General features: G+C 40.2%; 1 protein-coding gene across 1 annotated transcript in view; it reads left to right on the top strand.

Annotated features, from left to right (window-relative positions):
- The window catches only part of CFTR (CF transmembrane conductance regulator), a 442,294-nt gene that overhangs the window by 362,008 nt on the left and 59,445 nt on the right, over positions 1 to 20,841 (top strand). Inside the window, exon 21 of the mRNA XM_030216424.1 lies at positions 3,773 to 3,873. Within this exon, the coding sequence (XP_030072284.1) occupies positions 3,773 to 3,873 (101 nt within the window). The remainder of the gene's footprint in view (positions 1 to 3,772; positions 3,874 to 20,841) is intronic.

Raw genomic sequence — 20,841 nt, 5'->3', positions numbered from 1 at the left:
TCCCTACTTGTAACACTCAGGCTTTGAATTTACCTTGTGTTATCTTTTGCAGTTAACACGGGTATGTGCAAACACTGCTCATTCCTAAGAGGTCCCCCTGGATGTCTGAATTAGTAGGTCAAACTCTCCACATCCTTCTCGTACATTCCTTCTTCTTGAACATCTGTGATTTTAAACTCCCCAAAACATGGCCAGGTCATACCCCCTAGCCAGATGCGTGTTGTTTAGTTTTAGATGTTTATATCCTGGCTTTGTAAGATCAGAATTTGGATGTCCGTGCAAGATGGACGTGTAAGTGCCAGTTTTTGAATGTCTAAAATACGAATAGTGCTTCTAAAATAAGTACCTTATTGTCTACTTTATATTTACAGTATTTTACATACTATTATGGTTTTTGTTGCTGCTGTTGTTATTATTTGCTATGCAGTCAATATTGAAAGCAATTTGCCCAGGAGAGGCTAACTGAGGATATTTAGGTTTTTGAAAATAGCGATTTGGATGTTTTGGGGAAAAATGTTCAAATGCTGCTTTTTGCCACTTTTTAAATGTTTTTTTCAGTTTTGAAAATGAGTCCCACTGTTTTCAGTGATCTTGCTGTAAATTAATCCCTATATATTTGGCCCTCTATCTGCTTCTCTTTTAATATAAAAACAGAGAAAACTGAAGGCTGATAAAGACCATATGGCCTATCCAGTCTGCCCATCCATGCTATCTACTTTCCCTTTGACTCTCTTAGAAATTCTATTTACCAGTCCCAAGTTTTCTTGAATTCAGATACAGTTTTCATTTCCACCATCTCCACCAGAAGGCCGCTCCATGAATTCACCACTCTTTTTGTGAAGAAGTATTTCCTCAGGTTACTTCTGAGACTCTCTCCTTTCACCTTCATCCTATGCCCCTTCGTTCCAGAGCTTCTTTTCAATTGAAAGAGACTCATCTCGTGTGTATTTATGCCATGTAGATATTTAAACATCGCTATCATATCTCTCTTCTCCTGCCTTTCTTCCAAAGTATACATACTGACATCTTTAAATCTGTCCCCATACACTTTCTGATGAAGACCACACACCATTTTAGTAGCTGTCCTCTGGACTGACTCTTTTTGAAGATGCGGTCTCCAGAATTGTACACAATATTCTAAATAAGGTCTCACCAGTTTTCTACAGGGGCATCATCACCTCCTTTTTCCTACTAGTCATTCCTCTCCTTGTGCACCCAAGCATCATTCTAGCTTTTGCCATGGTATTCTCTATCTGTTTGGCCACATTAAGATCATCACATATGATCACACCCAAGTCTCGCTCCTCTTTCAGAAATGAAAGTTAATCATCCCCTAATTTGTACTGTTCCATCAGGTTTTTGTAGCCCAAATGCATGACTCTATCTGGTTGTCTCCTCCACCACTCCCACCCCCAGCCCTATGTTTTTGTTATTTGTCTATTCAAAATCCCTTAGACATTTGTAATGATTTGCATTATATCAAACTAAATGCAAATTTTGAATATGAACCTTGTTAGTAATTTAAAGTTGCTAAGGGATTAATATGCTTAAAGTAATATAAAGTGCTTTAAGCTTGTTGCATTTTATGTTAGCTTGTCTTTGACGTTGAAAGTGAGTATGGCTGGTTAAATTAATATAAATTCCTTTATATTTATTTGGTGTATTTTATGTTAGTTTGTCAGTAACTTGTAAAACAAGCAAACAAAAAAAAAAATGGTTATTCTGATGAGTTCAGGTTTATGCACTTGATGAAAATTCCTAATTCACTGTTGAAAAATGTATTTACTGGTGTGTTAGATCTGATGTAGCTATTTACAAAATGTGCATGACTTAGATGTTCTGTAAGACATGCACCTTCTGGTCTTCTGCTGCTGGGATTGTTTGCAGGGTGGGTAGAAGCTGAGGTTAGCATGTAATGGCAATGGTGTTGTTTTTTCTTGTCAAGTACTTCCTTCAGTTTAATTTTTAAAAGTCAGTTTGGATGTACACTCATTTGGAAGATAAAATAATACGAGTGATAATAAGAAGAGAAGGATGATGAGAAAAGAAAGATTTAATGAATCTTTATAGGAGACTCTCTAAATTAGTTGATATTTTACAGAAAAATTGTGGCAAAAGAACAATACACTGATTTAAAAAAGGGAAGGGGATGGGATTTGATATAGTGCCTTTCTGTGGTTACAATCAAAGCAATTCATATATACAGGTCCTTTTTTTGTATGTAGGACAATGGAGAGTTAAGTGACTTGCCCAGAATCACAAGAAGCTACAGCAGGAATCAAACCTAGTTCCCCTTGTTCTCAGACTGCTACACTAACTGTTAGGCTACTCCTCCACTCCTTTTGGGTCAGTTTAGAAGGAAAATGTGAATGTGACGGAGAGAGATGTTTTGCTAGAAAGAATAGGCGACTTCATTTTGTGGTTGTCATAGCAAAGATCCCTCTAATCAGAAAACAGTAAGTGATAGCTGAACTCATCACTACGCATATTTATAAAGAAGCTTTGGAACCAAACTAATCTGACTTGGATGGGAAAAGAGTGGCAATGTTTCTTTTTTTTCTGTACAAGCAACACTTACTATCCAGGGAATTTGTTTTAAAGAAGGTATGTGAACTAATTTAGTAGCTGTGCTCAGTCTGAATCCATTCCTATGCTCACTTAATCATAATTTGTTTAAACTTATTTTGTTTAAGGTATCAGAAGGGTTTTTAAAATCAAAATTAGGAACACATTGAAGAAACTGTATTCATTGTCATATATATATATATATATTTTTTTTACATTCATTCTAGTATACAAATGATGGTTTACCTAGTATCTAGTGCATTTGTAATGCTGTAACCTTACAAAATTATAGGAATGTGATACCATAATTGCAAAATGTCATCGTATGGTAATTTTAGAAATAGAAAGATGTGTGTCTGTAGATAAGATCATTGTGCTCAACCCAAACAAAGCTATACTTGTGATTGAAGCAATATAGCATCCACTCTTAAGAACCAAGTGGGCCCATTGTGTAATATTTTCTGTTATGTGGCAAGTTTCCCCATGAAATACAATCCACTCAGGAAAACCCCAAACCAGACTGTCCCTTCCAAGCATGGTTCATGAGGACACTGATGATGATATTAGAAGCTTTTTTGGGATAAGGTTGGGCTTTGGGTCCAAAAAGGTTTTCTTGTTCCTTTGGGGTTCCAGCTTAATCAGAAGCAGGATTGGGAATTGGCAAACAAGTCTTCATTCACAACTATTTATAGATTTTTTTTTCTTATTATTTCTTATGATATAAAATAAATGATATCTTCTCTTACCTTGTCCTGTCATTGTTATATCAACTCTTTCTGAAACTCTGTATTATGGGCCCTAAATCCAGCCATTAGGAATCAACCATTGTATGATGACTAAGATCCCACCCCCCCTCCCCAGAAGCTGTGAAGGCTGCCTTTGTAGCCTCTTCAGTCCTATTGCCCCAGAGAGCAGAAGTCTTGAATCATGAATATAGCTTCGGCATTTCCAGTGAGCCACTGGAGTAGTCTTAATATAGGAGTTGTTTTGAACACATTCAAAGATTCTTCTGATATAAGTGTGCAAGAAGTACTTCCACTCCAAGTAATTTCAGATTTAAAATAAAAGGAAATGATGAAACCCCTAGTGATTTTTTTTTCTAAATAGTTTCTGTAAGAGCTGAGGTACAAGCGAGCATAACCTCCAGTTTTGCCAAACTTAAGAGCCCATTTGTAGCAATGCTTATAGTATTTTCTCTTTCTTCCAGGTGATGGGGAAGGAAAAGTTGGAATTGTCCTAACATTGGCCATGAATATCATGAGCACCTTGCAGTGGGCAGTAAACACAAGTATAGATGTGGACAGCTTGGTAAGCTTAAAAATATGATATTATAATTGTTATTTTTAATTGGAAGATCCCTATAAACCTGTCCGTGAATCTTACTCTACCGACTGCAGGGTCTTTAACTTTCAGAGCTGAGCCTCTCATGTGTAAAGTAATCATATTTTTGCAAATTTCATGGGTTATTTTGTGATAGGAGTCTTTTCAACTGATTGAGGAGTATAAGCATCAACATGGGCTGCTGGTACAACATATTATTTTACCACTAACTTTAGCAAACAAAAAGCACCAAAAGTTGTTTCTGAGTGTCTGAAGGCATTACAGAGACTCAGAATTGGTTCTCATAATTGTTAATAACCTGTAATCAGGTTAATAATATTTGGCACCCATTTGCTATAATGACCCGTGATGCAGGTGTTGTGCGCCGAAACACGGCCCAAGTGGGGTCCATGAATTAAAGACTCGTTGGGTCCATGAATTAAAGACTTATTTTGTTTTTAAGGCTCTTGTTTTTTTTTTTGTTTGCGTTGTATGGTTTGTGCTTTGACCCTCTTGCTATGCTGACCACTAACTTTATCACTGGTACCAATTTATGCAGTGAGATGTGGAGGGGCATTTTCGATATGACGTCTAAGTCCGACTTTGGACGTTTTGCAAAAAACATCCAAAATCTGAATAGCAAAAAAAAATGTCTATCTTTTGTTTTCAAAAATAGAAGATTTTGTGATTTGGACGTTTTATTTTTTGGTCCATTAAAAAAATGTCCAAGTGCAAAACGCACAAAATCAAGCCATTGGAATGTAGGAGGAGCCAGCATTTTTAGTACACTGGTCCCCCTGACATCCCAGGAAAGCAATAGGGCACCCTAGGAGGCACTGTGGTGGACTTCATAAAATGCTCCCAGGTACACATCTGACTATTGCTCCCTTACCGTGTCTGCTGAGCCCCCCCCAAAAAACGCACTACCCCCAACTGTACACCACTACCATAGTCCTTATGGGTGAAGGGGCACCTATATGTGGGTACAGTGAGTTTCTGGTGAGTTTTGGAGGGCTCAGTGGCGTTCCTAGGGGGGCTGACACCCGGGACGGATCGCAGATGCGCCCCGCCCCCCCGGGAGCAGCGCGACCCCCCCCCCCGGTGAAAGGATACCCCCACCCCGGCGAAAGACCCCCCCCCCAGGTGCACGCCGCTGGGGGGGGTGCCAAGCGCTGGTCAGCTTTGTTCGTTTCCATGCTCCCTCTGCCCCGGAACAGGTTACTTCCTGTTCCGGGGCAGAGGGAGCATGAAATCGAACGAAGCTGACCGGCGCTTGGCACCCCCCCGGCGGCGTGCACCCAGGTCGGACTGCCCCCACCGCCCCCCCCCCTTGGTACGCCACAGGGAGGGCTCACAGTTTCCTCCACAAGTGGAACAGGTAGGGGGAGGTAGAAGCCTGGGTCCACCTGTCTGCAGTGCACTGCACCGAACAGTAGACTACTCCAGGGACCTTCATTCTGTTCTAATGAACCTGAGTATAACATCTGAGGCTGGCAAGTAATGTTTTTCATCACATTTTGGGGGGATGGGAGGAGGTTAGTGACCACTGGGGTAATAAGGGGAGGTCATCCCTGATTCCCTCCAGTGGTCATCTGGTTATTTAGGGCACCTTTTTGTGCCTTATTAGTTATAAAAACAGTTCTAGCGCAAAACGTCTTAGTTTTAGTCCTGAACATTTTTGTTTTGTTCCATTATGGCTCAGGTACACCCAAATCCCGCCCTGAACACACCCCTGATATGCCCCCCCCCCCACCCCGTGAGATTTGGATGCACTTCTGATGGACTTCAAAGAAAAACGTCTAAAAATTGGTTTCAAAAATACTGATTTGGATGTTTTTGTGAGAAAAACGTCCAAATGCTGCTTTATGCCACATTTTAGACATTTTTCTGTTTTGAAAATGAGCCCACTAGTTACTAATAACTGGGGTTAACAGTAAAATAACACATCTTAATGGTAGCCCAACTTGATAACTTCCCCTCTTAATAGAAGAACTGTTACAAATACTATGAGTTCTTAGAACTGAAAAACTAATGTCTCAGATTACTACACCATCAATCATCTAAGCAGCGTTTTAATAAGATGATTGGAAAATTAGAATACTTCTAATCTGTCCTCAAGGGGTTCACAATCTGTGCATAATCCCATAACACTGCTACAGAGATCTGGTCTGTGGGACAGTTGGGGTTAATGGGGCTGCATGTAATGTGACATTTGTGGAAACCAGCATGCTGGGCCCCTAGTCCAGCTCCATGCTGGAGCCTGGAACTAAGTTTCCATCAGAGGTGTCCCTTCACAAAGAGGATAGGTGGACCTTTGCACTGCTGCCCCCCAGTTACTCATGTCGACCACATTTGGCCTGCTCTAAGCATTACCATGTCTGTGCCAACCAGCTAGCAGTAGGAGTCCAGCCCCATATACCCCCTCCACCCTGCAGATCCACACTCATTTGCCAGACTGCATACAGCTACAGTTTACTCTCTGTTCAGCATGCTGCCTTGCCCACAACTGGCATGGCTGAAAGCTTAGGAAGATGCGCAAACAGCTGCTTCCTATACACATATTTACATATTTAAAACAACATATAAAATTACAGGTGAGGAAAGGGAAAACAATTATATACAACTATGAGGGATATATACATGGGGAGGGAAAGGAACAACTCTTATACACATGTCTGTTGTCTCACAATAGACACCAGTCAGGTACAAACCAACAGGCCCCCATTGTAATTGCACAGGCTAGAGTTTACTTTGTGTTCAGCAGGCCAGAGGGCAGGGGAATAGTCTAAGCATGATGAGCACACTGAGGCCTTGTCCAGCACACTCTCCCCTTCCCCAACAGGTGCATGACCCAGTGGAACCGATGAGGCCTCCAGAGGCAACAGACAGCAGGTGGGAACCAAGTAGGTCCTGTGTGACTTGAACAGGAGCTTCAGGGAATCCTAAAGCTGAGACAGGGGCTCCAGTCTCAGGGTCTACTGAACGTGAGGGCCAGGACAGTGTACAGGCATACAATACTGGACATTGTAAACCTCAACTCTGGACCAAGCTTAGTAGAATTTTACATAAATGAAGATCTTGAGGACTGGCCAGAAAAACAGGAGGCACCTGAAGAGGAAAATGAAGGGTAAAGCTGCAAAGAATATACAGGATGTGGACCCTGTGAACCTGAGCCCTGAGGAGCACATGGTGCAGAGACCCATTCCCAGGGACTCCAACCCCATCCAGCTTCTCATGAAGACAACCACAAAAGGGTGTGTCCACTGGGTTACAATCTTCACATATCCCACAGTTATTTTGTTTCAGCATTAAAACAATAAATACATAAATAGGATAAAACAGTGTGTTGCAAAGTCCACTGCTGTCCCTTGTGTTGCTGCTGACCAGTGTCTATCCTGAATCTTGTCCAGCAGCCAGGTCCTGCAAAAAAGGAAGGAGTCCTTGGTTAGAAGAAACATGGGCCAGATCAGATCTCAGGTCATCTCCCTAGCAGAAGGGGAAGGATAGGCTCTGAAGTCTCTGCTTACCTAGAGACAGTGGCAAATGGAGACTCCACCTGGCTCGTGGCTTCCAGGATTCAGCTGCCTGATGCTGTGGGAGCAGAATGGAGAGCATAAGGAGACATGTTTTTCCACTCCTACCCTAGCTGAGATAATATTTAACCATCTCTCTGACCTCACGTGCAACTTTTTCAAATCAATCACCTTACTTTCTAATTCTTCCTACTTTCTTACTCATCTATATGCTACAACTTTGCCTTACCCTTCACTACCAATTATAATGTTCTAGTACATATTGTGTTGTCATTGCAAGTAGTATACCATGCCATACTTTGTATTGTTGTTCAAATATTTTTACTGCTCTAATTGCCTCCTGTTCATGTTTGATCTATTCTTACTGTACACCGCCTTGAGTGAATTCCTTCAAAAAGGCGGTAAATAAATCCTAATAAATAAATAAAATAAGAGCCAATTTCCCAGGTGTTTGGGATTCTTGACTGATGATAAGTCACCTCCCACTTAATAACATTAAGGCAATGTTAAGGATCAAAATCGGCATCTAAATCGCTTATTTTAGATGTCATTCTCTCCAAAACCTTTTCATGTATGAGACATTATAAAAAAAAAAATTATTCCTTAAACATCTAAGTGCGCGCAGCTGATATGTTTAAAATGCTCTATAAAAACATGCATCTCAGAATTTTCAAACCTGCACAGCTGACACTTGCAATGGCATCGAAAAAGAAGGCCCCCTAACAGGAAGCTCAATTTCAGCATTGCTGAAATAGTGCTCCTAGTGTCCCGCCATGCCAATATGTTTGCTCCCAAGAGGCAAACTATCTGCTTACACCAAGCAGAAAGAATGGGTGACAATATGCCAGAGGTTTAATGCGGCTCACCATGCAAATAGAGATTTACAGGACATCAAAAGAAAATGGAGTAGCTGAGATTTGTCAAGTGGAAGGCTGTAGCCAACCCACTGGATGTAGACCCCATGAACCTCACCCCTATGGAGCACATGGTGTACAGGCGCCTTCCCGAGGACAGCATCCATGTCCTGGGAACCCAGGACACCTCTGCACAGGCTGGGGAATCAGGTGAGGTTTGATGAATAAAAATGTACTGGCTACTCTCTCTGTTTCACCCTCTCTTTTGTAAACTTGGACAGTGTGGGGGGGCTGATAGGAAACCCATCTGTACTAGAGGTTCTCAGAGAGTTGGAGGGAGGGGGCAGAAGGCACTCCAGACTATAGGCAGAAAGTTTGGTGATCAAGGGCCATGTCCTAACAAATTAGCATGGAGTAGTGGTTAGGTCTGGGAGCACTCAGGTTGCCAGTTGGCATCCTGCTGTATCTGTCATTTTTGGGGAAGTTCTTCCCCTTTCCTTTCCCCCTCGGCCCATAGCTAACCAGTGTCTATTCCTGTTTTCAAGGCATCTGTGGCTCTCTCACTGTGCTCTCCAGACCACTCCCATATCCTTTCTCTTTTACCCACCTTCCTGTGTGGCTGTCTGGCATCATGGTTTCTTAGGTGCACAGTGCACCATACCCCTTGGCTCCAGCAGTGTGGGATGTGGAGGCATACATTATGTGGTGGCATGACAATGGCAGTCCTCATCACCTGTGGTATATGAGTGCACATGGACTATTAAATTTGGGAAGGCTGACAGGTTAGCTAGTGCAATAGACACATTTCTTCTAATGTCCCTATGCAGGCAAGGGCTCTGAGTAGGAGGCAGAGGCTGGAGCTAGCAGCCATCAGACAGCACAGGTGCCTCAGGCAGAGGAGGGGGGAGTCAGTGGCAGTAGAGGAGTCACAGGAGGGCACAGTGCCAGCAGAAGAGCCCTCTAAAGACACCAGCCAGGAACTGCCTGCATGGGAGAAAGACGAGGGCCAATTATTGGGTAAATTCACCCCCCCCCCCCCCCACTCGGATATGCCAAATGCCCCTGTAGAGGCTAATGAGCCACAACTGGCCCATAGGGGACCATTTCACTACAGGTGGCAGGTTGTGTGGCTGGCTAATAAACTCCTGGCCCAAAATGTGCAGCTGACTGATTACCAGTGTCAGAAGCTACAGCTGCTGCATGAGGGGATTCAGGTTCAGTAGTAGAGGCACCAAGCCCAGAATGACTGCCTGCAGGTGCTGCGTACCATACAGCAGAAGAGCAGGGATGCTAGGCACAATATGTGACTGCAGCTTCAGGGGATCCGGCGACATCTGCATAATTACACAGAGGCCTTGTCCAGCACATTGCCAATCCAGCAGGCATCTGGCACAAGGAAATCATTTTCCTATCCATTATGGCAATAAAAAAACATGCATCACATAATAAATGAGTCCCTATCTATCTATCTATCTATCTATCTATCTATCTATCTATCTATCTATCTATCTATCTATCTATCTATCTATGCATTTAATAATACCCTAATTTAAACAATACCTTTTTTTCATAGAATTTTGAAAGTAAAATACTTCTTGCTAGTGGTTCATTAATACTGTAGTTCCTGTCTCATGACGTTAGTAACTTTTAACTTGAATAAACTAGCCTTGTGAAACCAGTTTATAAAATGAAATAATACGGTATGCATAGCTCTCAAAATATTGATACTATAGTCATAGCTAGAGTTGCAAAACCTATAATAGATCTTGTTTACAACAACAGTGAAGATGTATAAAATTCAAACTTTCTTTATGCTTTCTTTAGACAGGTATCTTAGCAAAACATTAAATTGTTTTGGATTATCTTTAATATGAGTAGTAGTGTTATGCTAAAAACATACCTTCTAGTAAGCATTATTAGTGCTACTGCTTTCTGGTTGACTGTTGCTCTTCTGCTATTAGTGAGTCAAAGTGTAAGTTACAAGTAAAAGATTTAGAAAATGTGAAAAAATTACATGATCTTAGTCAAATGAATAAACGAGGAAAGAAATCTGTAATAAATATTAATCCTATGTACTTTGATACCTCCAGTTCCCTATATCTTGAGTAATTGTTCACATAAATTGATGCATATTCCTTATTTATGGATGAACTTATTTAGTGCATTGTATTCACAAATACTAATTATAATGTAAATCTGAAATAAAAATAGACCAACATTATCTTTAAAGGCTATGAATCCAAGATGGTGTGTAGCATCTGAGTCACTCTGATAAATCTAAACTTTCTCCTAAATTAGTCCATTGGTATATATTTTTAGATTACAAAAATAAAAAGTAAACTGTGTGTTTACTCTTCTGCATTTGTTTCTCCTCAAATTATCTGCTGGTATTTTGACAGCGGGGTTATTACAGTGACTGGAAACTATAGACTAAAGTCTTTTCTTTTTGACAGGGGGTTGGTGAACACTTGTTTATTCTACAGCTACAACCTGATTTTTTTTCATTGCTTTCTGTCTCACCTGGCCCCTCTTCATTTATGATTCAGTTATTCTGAAGACATTTATGGAGTGAGGAGGCCTGCAGGGGCAACTAACATGGGTAGAGACTACTGATTTAGGAGCATTTTCACCCAATATTATAATTAGCAGCATTGCAGAGCTGTTTCAGGCAACTAGTCCAGCTGAGTTTTTCTATCCATAGTATTCTGCAGACTGCATGGAATGCTCTTTTAAAACTTGGAACTGCAGTAACATCCAGGGTAAATAATTTGGCCTATGTATTACTTGCTCCTGATTCTAGTATTATGGCATTCTCTCAGAAATTAAAGGAACTTCTTGGTATATATGGAACCTCCAATGAATGCAATTTGAATGTTTTGGATCCTCCAATTAGATGCCGACCGCAACTGCTTTTATCAGTTTTGGCCAAAACCAAAACTGTTACCAAAACTGTCTAAACACTTTTGGCTGAAACCAAAACTTCAGCTGAAACTTATCACCTGGTTTTGGCCAAAACTGAAAACTAAAGCTTAGTTGTGTGAATGTGAACCAGTGAGGCCCACTGTGGATTGTCAGAGCTTGCTTTCAGCAGCTCTCTGCTAAACCCACAGGAGCTTATAACCCTACAGTCCCAGGATCTATAAGCACAGGCTAACAACTGGAAGAGCCATTTTAAAAAGGGCATCTCAACAAGTGTAGCGCACTTTTAGGTTTCCAAGTCAATGCAGATGTAGTTACATATCATCTGAGACAGGAACCTTGTGAGAACGTATTAAAAAAAAAAAAGATTGCCAACTTTTTATGTTTACCAAAACAGTGCACAAGTAAGATGAGAAAGTAGCATTGAGATGTTTCCTGTTTTGTATGTATATCACAATGTTGTCTAAGGTATCATTCAATAAATAGTTGCACTAAATTCATACAATATACTCAACAACTATTGCACTTATATTTATCTTTATTACATCAATTAATCTCATAAACTAAACAATTGTTGTCTAAAATCCCCATATATCTATCATTCATTCAATCATTCACTCTAATTCAAATCTAATATCAAAAAATTATTACCAACTCTATAACATTAGAATTCCTGGAGTCAAAGTTACATTTATAGTCTTTTAACAAATTATACTCTTATTAACAACCCTGGTGTGAAACTTTATTAATTGCTCTGTCAGTCAAAGCACTTTTTCTTCTTCGCGATCGTATCTGAACTGATGCAGACTCTCTGTGGCCGTGTGAAAATCAATCCATTGATAAAGTCATTTACCCACCACAGCAGGTTTAAAACAAAGCTTTACAGTCCATCGTAAACCGTGATTGATTTACTAAGTGCAATAATACTGAATGACAGCAGTTCCATTCACCGTAACTCCACTCTTCACGGGACTAATGTTGAATTTTTTCCTAGAACTTCAAAACCGCTTCACAGAAGCTGTCTTCTCTTTTGTTAACTAAAACAATTGTACTCAGACAGACCCTACACGATCGTGTTTCGCAAGATTTGCGTCTTCAGGGGTCGATAATCTAAGTAAACAACAATAATACCATACATTTGTATTACACAAAAAATTATTTCAACCCTTTTAAAACCCAATATTGTAAACTCTTACCGGCTGTACAAGTGGCCAAACATTCAACAATCCTGGATGTGCTGGTGGCAACGCCTAAAAAGACGCCCACACATGCGCATACCAAGGCTTCAGGGAGACTGAGTTTAAATACCCTAGCTCAAATTTGCTGATCCTGGACGTGCCGGTGGCCACGCCTCCAAAGACGCCCACACATATGCATGCCAGAACTTCAAAAGAAACTGAATTTGAATAACCTCTCACAAGTTTAACCATTCTACTTCTTTGTTTAACCCGTTAGGGCTTACAGTGTTCCAAAGGTAAATTAACCTTTGTTCTTTTCGCAACAGCATACGAGGCACGTTTCCTCCCCTTTCAAAACTAATGTGGTTCAAGACTACAAAACGAAGATCCTGTACTTCATGTTTAACATCCACCCAATGTGAAACCAGTGGAGCTTCCATTCGTTTAGTACGAAGGTTACTAAGATGCTGCGCTATCCTAATTTTAATCTTCTTTGTAGTTAACCCAATATACCATAATTCGCAAGGACATTTTATACCATACACACAATTAGCCGTATTACAATCAGTGTGAGCCTGCAAACGGTATATTTTCTCTGAATGAGGAACATGCACTTCCTTAACTTGCATAGCATAACTACAATATACACACTGATTGCAACTCACATGGCCCGAATCCCCATGTATTACATTACAGGCATTGTTGTGACTTGCCAGTTGTTCACCTAAATTTCTACCTCGAGAAAATGCAAAACGAGGGAACTGTTGAAAAACTTTATGAATACCTAATATAGACCAGTGATGTTTCATAATTTGTATAATTTGGCTGGATGATTTAGTATAAGGTAACACACAAGTCAACGGATCGTTTTTTGCAGATCTATTCTTTTGGTTGTCACAAGATGGATGCCATTCATTATAATAATTAAACGCTCTCTTAGCCGCTTTCTTTAAAATTCTATCAGGATAACCTCTACATTGAAAACGTGAGATCATCTGAAAGGCTTGATGAGTGTATTCTTCACGAGAACTACACAACCTACGAACTCGTAGCAATTGACTTGAAGGTATACTATTTTTTAAGCCAGAAGGGTGATGGCTGCGATAGTGCAGTATTGTGTTACGATCTGTCTCCTTACGGTAAATCTTGGTAATAAATTTACCATCATCCCATTGAATATTAACATCCAAAAAATTCACCTCTCGACGACCAATACAGTGTACAAATTTTATATGGGGGCTCACTGTATTTAAAATTTCCAGCAGCTTTAATAAATTATCTTCTGTCCCTTGCCATATTACCAAAATATCGTCTATGTATCGCAGCCATTTAACTACATCCTTAAAATACTGATTTGTATATATATACTGCTTCTCTAACTGGTCCATATACAAACATGCAATGGTAGGGGCTACTGTAGCCCCCATCGCAACTCCTTTTATTTGATGGAAAAATTTCTCTTTAAACTTAAAAAAGTTATAATAAATAACTAACTCAGCTATTTGGCCAAGTAAAGTTATTAATTGATTAGATAACTCCAAAGTTTCCAATAATCCCTTAATCATAATCACAGCTTCCCTTTGTGGAATGTTTGTGTATAATGCAGTAACATCTAATGTTATCAAACATACCTCTAAATTAGCATCAACTTGTACATTTTGCAAAATATTAAGCAAGTGATCTGAATCTCTCACAAAAGACGTTATGGACTTTAAACAGGGTTGCAAATAAAAATCCAAAAACTGAGAAAGCGGTTCAAACAGCGATTCACATCCAGAAACAATGGGACGGCCCGGAGGATTTTCCAAACTTTTATGTATTTTTGGGGTGAAGTAAATTCAAATCTAATATCAAAAAATTATTACCAACTCTATAACATTAGAATTCCTGGAGTCAAAGTTACATTTATAGTCTTTTAACAAATTATACTCTTATTAACAACCCTGGTGTGAAACTTTATTAATTGCTCTGTCAGTCAAAGCACTTTTTCTTCTTCGCGATCGTATCTGAACTGATGCAGACTCTCTGTGGCCGTGTGAAAATCAATCCATTGATAAAGTCATTTACCCACCACAGCAGGTTTAAAACAAAGCTTTACAGTCCATCGTAAACCGTGATTGATTTACTAAGTGCAATAATACTGAATGACAGCAGTTCCATTCACCGTAACTCCACTCTTCACGGGACTAATGTTGAATTTTTTCCTAGAACTTCAAAACCGCTTCACAGAAGCTGTTTTGTATGTAGTTATAAAACTGATTAAGGACAAGCATGGTATAGATTCTTACTAAATAGGGCAAAGGAGTCCAGACATTGGTCTATACTGCAGGCATTATACCAGCCTGATGCACAATCTAGAAAAACAACAACACATTGATGATACTGAATGTGAGGACTATATGCTCTGAAAATTACAATCAAGAATAATACATTTCTCAAACTATTTTCTAATATATAGACGTTATTTCATTGTAATATCATTTCCTACTAACACTTGTGCTTGAAAACAATTACTGCATGTTCCTTTCTCACAGAATCTAGCTTCTGCATGCCACATGTTTGATTAAAATGCTGCATCTCCATCATACCCAACAGAGCCTGGAAATTCTTTAGAATCACCCAAATAATATCCAAGCCAGAAAAAAAGTTATATATCGATAGATAGATAGATAGATAGATAGATAGATAGATAGATAGATAGATAGATAGATAGATAGATCATTTAAATAATGAAAGACCCTATTTTACCTCCAAGCAAAACAGCCTCCACACACATGGATCTCAGCTAATGAAAACTAAAACTAAAAGTCACAGTGCATTTACAATGGCAGATCTTGCTCCACATTTGGAGTGACAGCTGATGTCGTATTTCCACAGAAAGGTTAATTCCAAAGGAGCATATCAAGCCAAATTTACAGACTTAAATTTGTGCTAAACTTTTATATCAAAAGCATTTATTTAGAGCGCTCTACTTACCGTATAAACTACTATGCAAGATCATAACCGATATCTGGAATGAAGTCACTAAGGGACTGTTTTACAAAGGGCTTGCCGCATGCAATTAGGCTTGCCATGTGCCAATTCAGAACTACTGCAGGATCCCAGTGATAGTTCCCACCCCCAGCGGGCGATATTTCTGGTGCTATAAAATATTTTATATTTTTGTAGTACTGGGGCTTACCTGGTGGTAATTGGGCAGTGTTTCACGCTGCTTGTTTACTGCTGGGTTAGCATAGGAGCCCATACCATCACCTAAATAAGTGGCAGTAATAACTCCCCACGGAAATGGCCATGTGTCAATCCCTGTGATTAGCGCAGGGGCATTTCCTTTAAAAAAAATAGCCTTTTACCTGCTGTGGTAAAAGGGGAACTCAACGTGCATAAAAGACATGCGCCAATGCTACCACTGGCCCCCTTTTGTTTACCACAGCTTGGTAAAAGGGGCACTAAGGTAGTGTACTGTAGCAGCATTTAATTTTCAAAAGAGTGACTGCAATAAAATGAGACATGAATGTTGTTAAAAAATACCACTGTAGACGCTCAGACCAGATGTATTCCGTGTATTAACAAAGGCGTATAGAAGAGCAAACGACAACCAGCATAGTTAAAAAGTGAAGTGAAAGAGGTCATTAGAGCCAAAAGAACATCCTTCAAAGAATGTAAAAAAGATGTGAATGAAAGCAGCATAAGCACTGACAAGCTAAATACAAAGCACTGATTAAGAAGGCTAAAAGTGAATATGAAGAGAAACTTGCCACAGAGGGAAAAACTCATAGTAACAACTTTTCAGGTATACCAGAAGAAGAAATCATGTGAGAGAATTTGTGGGACTGTAAGATCATGAAGGAGAAAAGGGGGCACTCAGGGAAGACAAGGCCATAGTGGAGAGACTGAATGAATTCTTTGCTTCAATCTTTACAGAAGAAGATATATGAGATCTACCTGTACCAGAAATGGTTTTCAAGGGTGATGTTGAATGAAATGTCAGTGAACCTGGAAGATGACTGAGCCAAATCAACAAGTTAAAGAGTGATAAATCATTTGGACCAGATGGTATACGCCCCAGGGTACTGAAAGAACTCAAACATGAAATTTCAGATCTCCTGTTAGTGATCTGTAACCTGTCATTAAATTTGTCCATAGTACCTGAAGATTAGAGGGTGGCCAATGTAATGCCAATTTTTAAAAAGGATTCTGGGGTGATCGGGGAAATTACAGACCATTAAGCTTGACTTAAGTGCTGGGCAAAATAGTGGAAACTATTTAAAGGCAAAAATTATGGAACACATAGACAAATAAGGTTTAATGGGCTCAGCTAAGGAAAGTCTTGCCTCACCAATTTGCTTCATTTCTTTGAAGGCATGAATAATCATTTGGATAAAGGTGAGCCAGTTGATGTAGTTTATCTAGATTTTCAGAAAGTTTTTGACAAAGTTCCTCATGAGAGACTACTGAGAAAATTAAAGTCATGGGATAGGAGACAATGTTCTATTGTGGAGTAGGAATTGGTTATCAGACAGTAAACAAAGGATAGAGTTAAATGACCATTTATTTCAGTGGAGGAGGGTAAGTAGTGGAGTGTCACAGGGATCTGTACTGGGACCAGTGCTATTTAATAGAGTTATAAATGATCAGGAAATCAGAATGGCAAGTGAGGTGATTAAATTTGCAGATCACACAAAACTATTCAAAGTTGTCAAAACACATGTGAACTGTGAAAAATTGCAGGAAGATTCTAGGAAATTGGAAGAGTGAGCATCCAAATGGCAGATGAAGTTAGATGTGAATAAATGCAAAGTGGTACCCATTGGGAAGAATAATCCAAATCATAGTTAGTGATGCTAGGGACCACTGTAGGAGTGAGCACCTAAGAAAAAGATCTAAGTATCATTGTAGACAATACACTGAATCTTCTGCCCAGTGTGTGGCAGCAGCCAAAAACCAGAGGATGCTAGGAATTATTAGGAAAGGGATGGTAAATAAGACCAAGAATATTATAATGCCTCTGTATCACTCCATGGTGCGACCTAACCTTGAGTATTGTGTTCAATTCTGGTTGCCATATCTCAAAAAAGATATAGCGGAATTAGAAAAGGTTCAAAAAAGAGTGAACAAAATGATAAAGACGATGGGAGAGAAGGATAAAGAGGTAGGGCTCTTCAGTCTGGAAAGGGGGGGAGGATATGACTAAGGTCTACAAAATCCTAAATGGTGTAGAACAGGTAAAAGTGAATTGATTTTTCACTCTTTCAAAAAGTACAAATATCAGGGGACACTCAATGAAATAACATGGAAATAGTTTTAAAACAAATAAGATGAAATATTTTTTCACTCAAAGAATAATTAAGCTCTGGAACTCATTGCCAGGGGAAGTGGTAACAGTGGTTAGCATATCTGGGTTAAAAAAAAGTTCCTGGAGGAAAAATCCATAGTCTGCTATTGAGATAGACCTGGGGGAAGCCACTGTTTGCCCTGGGATCGATAGCATGGAGTGTTGCTACTATTTTGAGGTTTCTTCCAGGTACTTGTGACCTGGATTGACCACTATTGGAAGCAGGGTACTGGACTAGATGGACCATTGGTCTGACCCAGTATGGCTATTCTTATGTTCTTTGGTTTATGTGCATTATTTGCAATCACATTACTTACACAGACGCACACAAAAGAATGCAAACAATAGCTCCCTTACAATCTCTGGTGATGTAGTCGGGGCAGGAGTGATCCCCAGTCAGTCTTGTCCATGTCATTTCTGCTCTCAGAATGGCTGCTGTGACCTATTGAGGCAGCCTTGTGAGATTGTCACTATCATGGCAGCCATTTTGAGAGCAGAGTCTGCATGGATAGGAGTGACTGGGGATCACTCCTGCCCTGACTACACCCATAGACCACCAGTGATTGTAAGAGAGACCCGAGGGGGGCATCTACAGGTGGGTAGGGGGAAGGCATCTCCTGTTTGGAGGGGAGGAGGAGGGAGAGAGACAAACAGGACAAAGCACAAATTTTTGCCTTCCACTGAACACATAGTCAGTTTTGGCTGAAACTGAAATCAAAACCATGGCCATAGCCTTTTGGATGAAACCGGTAAGAAAACAAGGATTTGGGTCCAGTTTTGTCACTGTAACCAAAACCAAAATTCAGTCGGCCTCTACCTCCAATATTATTTACTCATGCATAGTCATTAAGAGTATCTGAAAACCTGGACCTTGAGGACTCAGAGTGAAGACTAAGGTGAGAAGTCATCAAAGTGGGCTACCGTTAAGACTTGCTATTTTACCAGTAACCTCAGTTATTAGTAACTAGGTCTCATTAAATAAAATTGTACCTGTGCTAAAATAGCACAAGTCACTGGTAAAATAATCCATCAATGGTAGCCCACATTGATAACTCCCTCCCCCCCAAGGCCTTTGAGCAGTGGTTCTCAACTTGCATGTCACACCTGGAATGTGTGTCATGGGGCCAGAGGGAAAAAAAAGCTCAGAGGGAAGAGTGGCAGCAGGAAACTCAGCCTGGCTGCAGGAGAGATGGCTACCCCATGCTTAGTAGGCTTCTACTTCTGATGTGCAAAGCCACTAGAAGTGAAAGCCTTCTAAGCACAGTTTACTGCCTACAGAACCCAGGAAGGAGCGTGGCATTGAAGTTAGTGTAGCTGCATCTCCTGCATCTGGGCTGAGTTTCCTGCTGATGCTCTCCCCTCCTAGCTACTGAACATTAGGTGCACATTGGAGGGGGATAAGGAGAGGGAGCTGCTGGATCATAAAGGGGGAAGGGAGGAAGGGGGCAGTAAAAGTCTGGATCATAAGGGGGAAGGGGAGGAGAAGGGGGACAGTGAAATTCTGGATCATAAGAGGGAAGATATGAGGAGGAGGAACAGGGAAATGCTGTCCCATATGGGGGAAGGAGAGGGGGAAGAGGGATATACCAAACCACAAAGAGGGAGAGAAGGGGAGGGGGACAGGGAACTGCTGGACCAGAAAGATGGAGTGGAAAGGAGAGGGGAAAGGGAGTTGCTGGACCACAGGGGTGGAGGGGGAGAAAGAGGGGACAGCAAGTTGCTGGACTATAGAGGAAACTGGGGGAGAGAGGATGGCGAGCTGCTGAACCATAGAGGGTTGACTGAGGGAGAATGGATAGGAGCAGAGAAATGCTGGCCCATAGGGGTACAAGAGAGAGAGAAGGAACAGGAAAATGCTGAGCCATAGGTGTAAAGAAGAGAGAGAAGGACAGAGAGATGTTGGACCATAGGGGAGGAGGAGAGAGGGGGGAGTGAGACAGGAAGATGCTGGGCTTCAAATATGAGAGGAGAGAGGGAGAGGAGATGTTGGGCATGGTAGAACAATGTGGGAGAGGCCAAAAGGGTTGTCGAGATAAGTGAGAGGAGGATGATGAGTATAACGGGTAGGACTGTAGTAATGGGGAGCGGGTGATAGATAAGGCTAGAGAAGATGGAGAGCTAGGGGATGAAAGGTGGAGATGGAAAGTTGATAGATAAGTAGCATATAGATGTAGGACTGACAAGTGAAAGGATGAAATTTCAGTGGGCAGACAGAAAAAAAGAAAGAGGAAATATGTCAGAGACAGATATAGTGAGGGAACAGAAGAAGATAGGAGGAATGTGGAGAAAGTACAAATGGATAGCTCTCACTGGAAAGAGAGCAGAAGACACACAGAAAAGCAGAAGAGAGAAATTGGGATCAATGTCGTTGGTAAAATAAAATGCCCAGACAACTATGGTAGAAAAAAGTGTTTTATTTTGAAATTAAGTGGAATATGTTAGCTTTGGGAAATGTGCATCACGGATGTCTTTGTATTTTGTTAATTTCTGTTTTTATCTAGTTTAACAGGGACCATAAGAGTCGTGTGTGTGTGTGTGTGTGTGTGTGTTGGTGAGTGTCCAGCTTGATAATATAAAACAATAATGGCTGTTATTGTGTAATATCTAAGTACATTATTGTTCCATGTTACATTATTTCAAACTTAGCCCTTATTCTGTCTGCTCAGTTTATGTGGGAATAGTGCCATATGGAGATTAAGTTTCATTCATTTTTTAAATGTCTAATTACTTCAATCCCTGTGCAAATCCCTTAATTTATTTCCTTGTTAAATAGTGTGCTTTAATAATGAATTATAGTGTGAACGTGCCTACTATATTTTGTTTAGAAGTCTCATGATGAGTGAATTATAAACATACCAAGTAAAATAAATAAATATATGTAAAATTTGTAAATAGAAATTTAAAAAAAAAACTATTTTCACTGAAAGTCCATCTTACAGCTTAATAAATAGACCTGAAAATAAAACAGCATCTAAGTAAGCGTCTTCTTACCCTCTTATCCTAGGCACCCTGTTAAAGAATTACCCTTAAAATGGGCTTTGTGGTAGATAATGTTCATTAGCGGCATTCACACATGGTGTTAATAAATGACCTCCTTTGAGAGTTCAGAGCCTGAACTGGCTACTTTGAAAATTAACTGT

Source organism: Microcaecilia unicolor, chromosome 10 (assembly GCF_901765095.1).
Source record: "Microcaecilia unicolor chromosome 10, aMicUni1.1, whole genome shotgun sequence".
NCBI lineage: Eukaryota > Metazoa > Chordata > Amphibia > Gymnophiona > Siphonopidae > Microcaecilia > Microcaecilia unicolor.
This window is presented reverse-complemented; position numbering and strand designations above follow the sequence as displayed.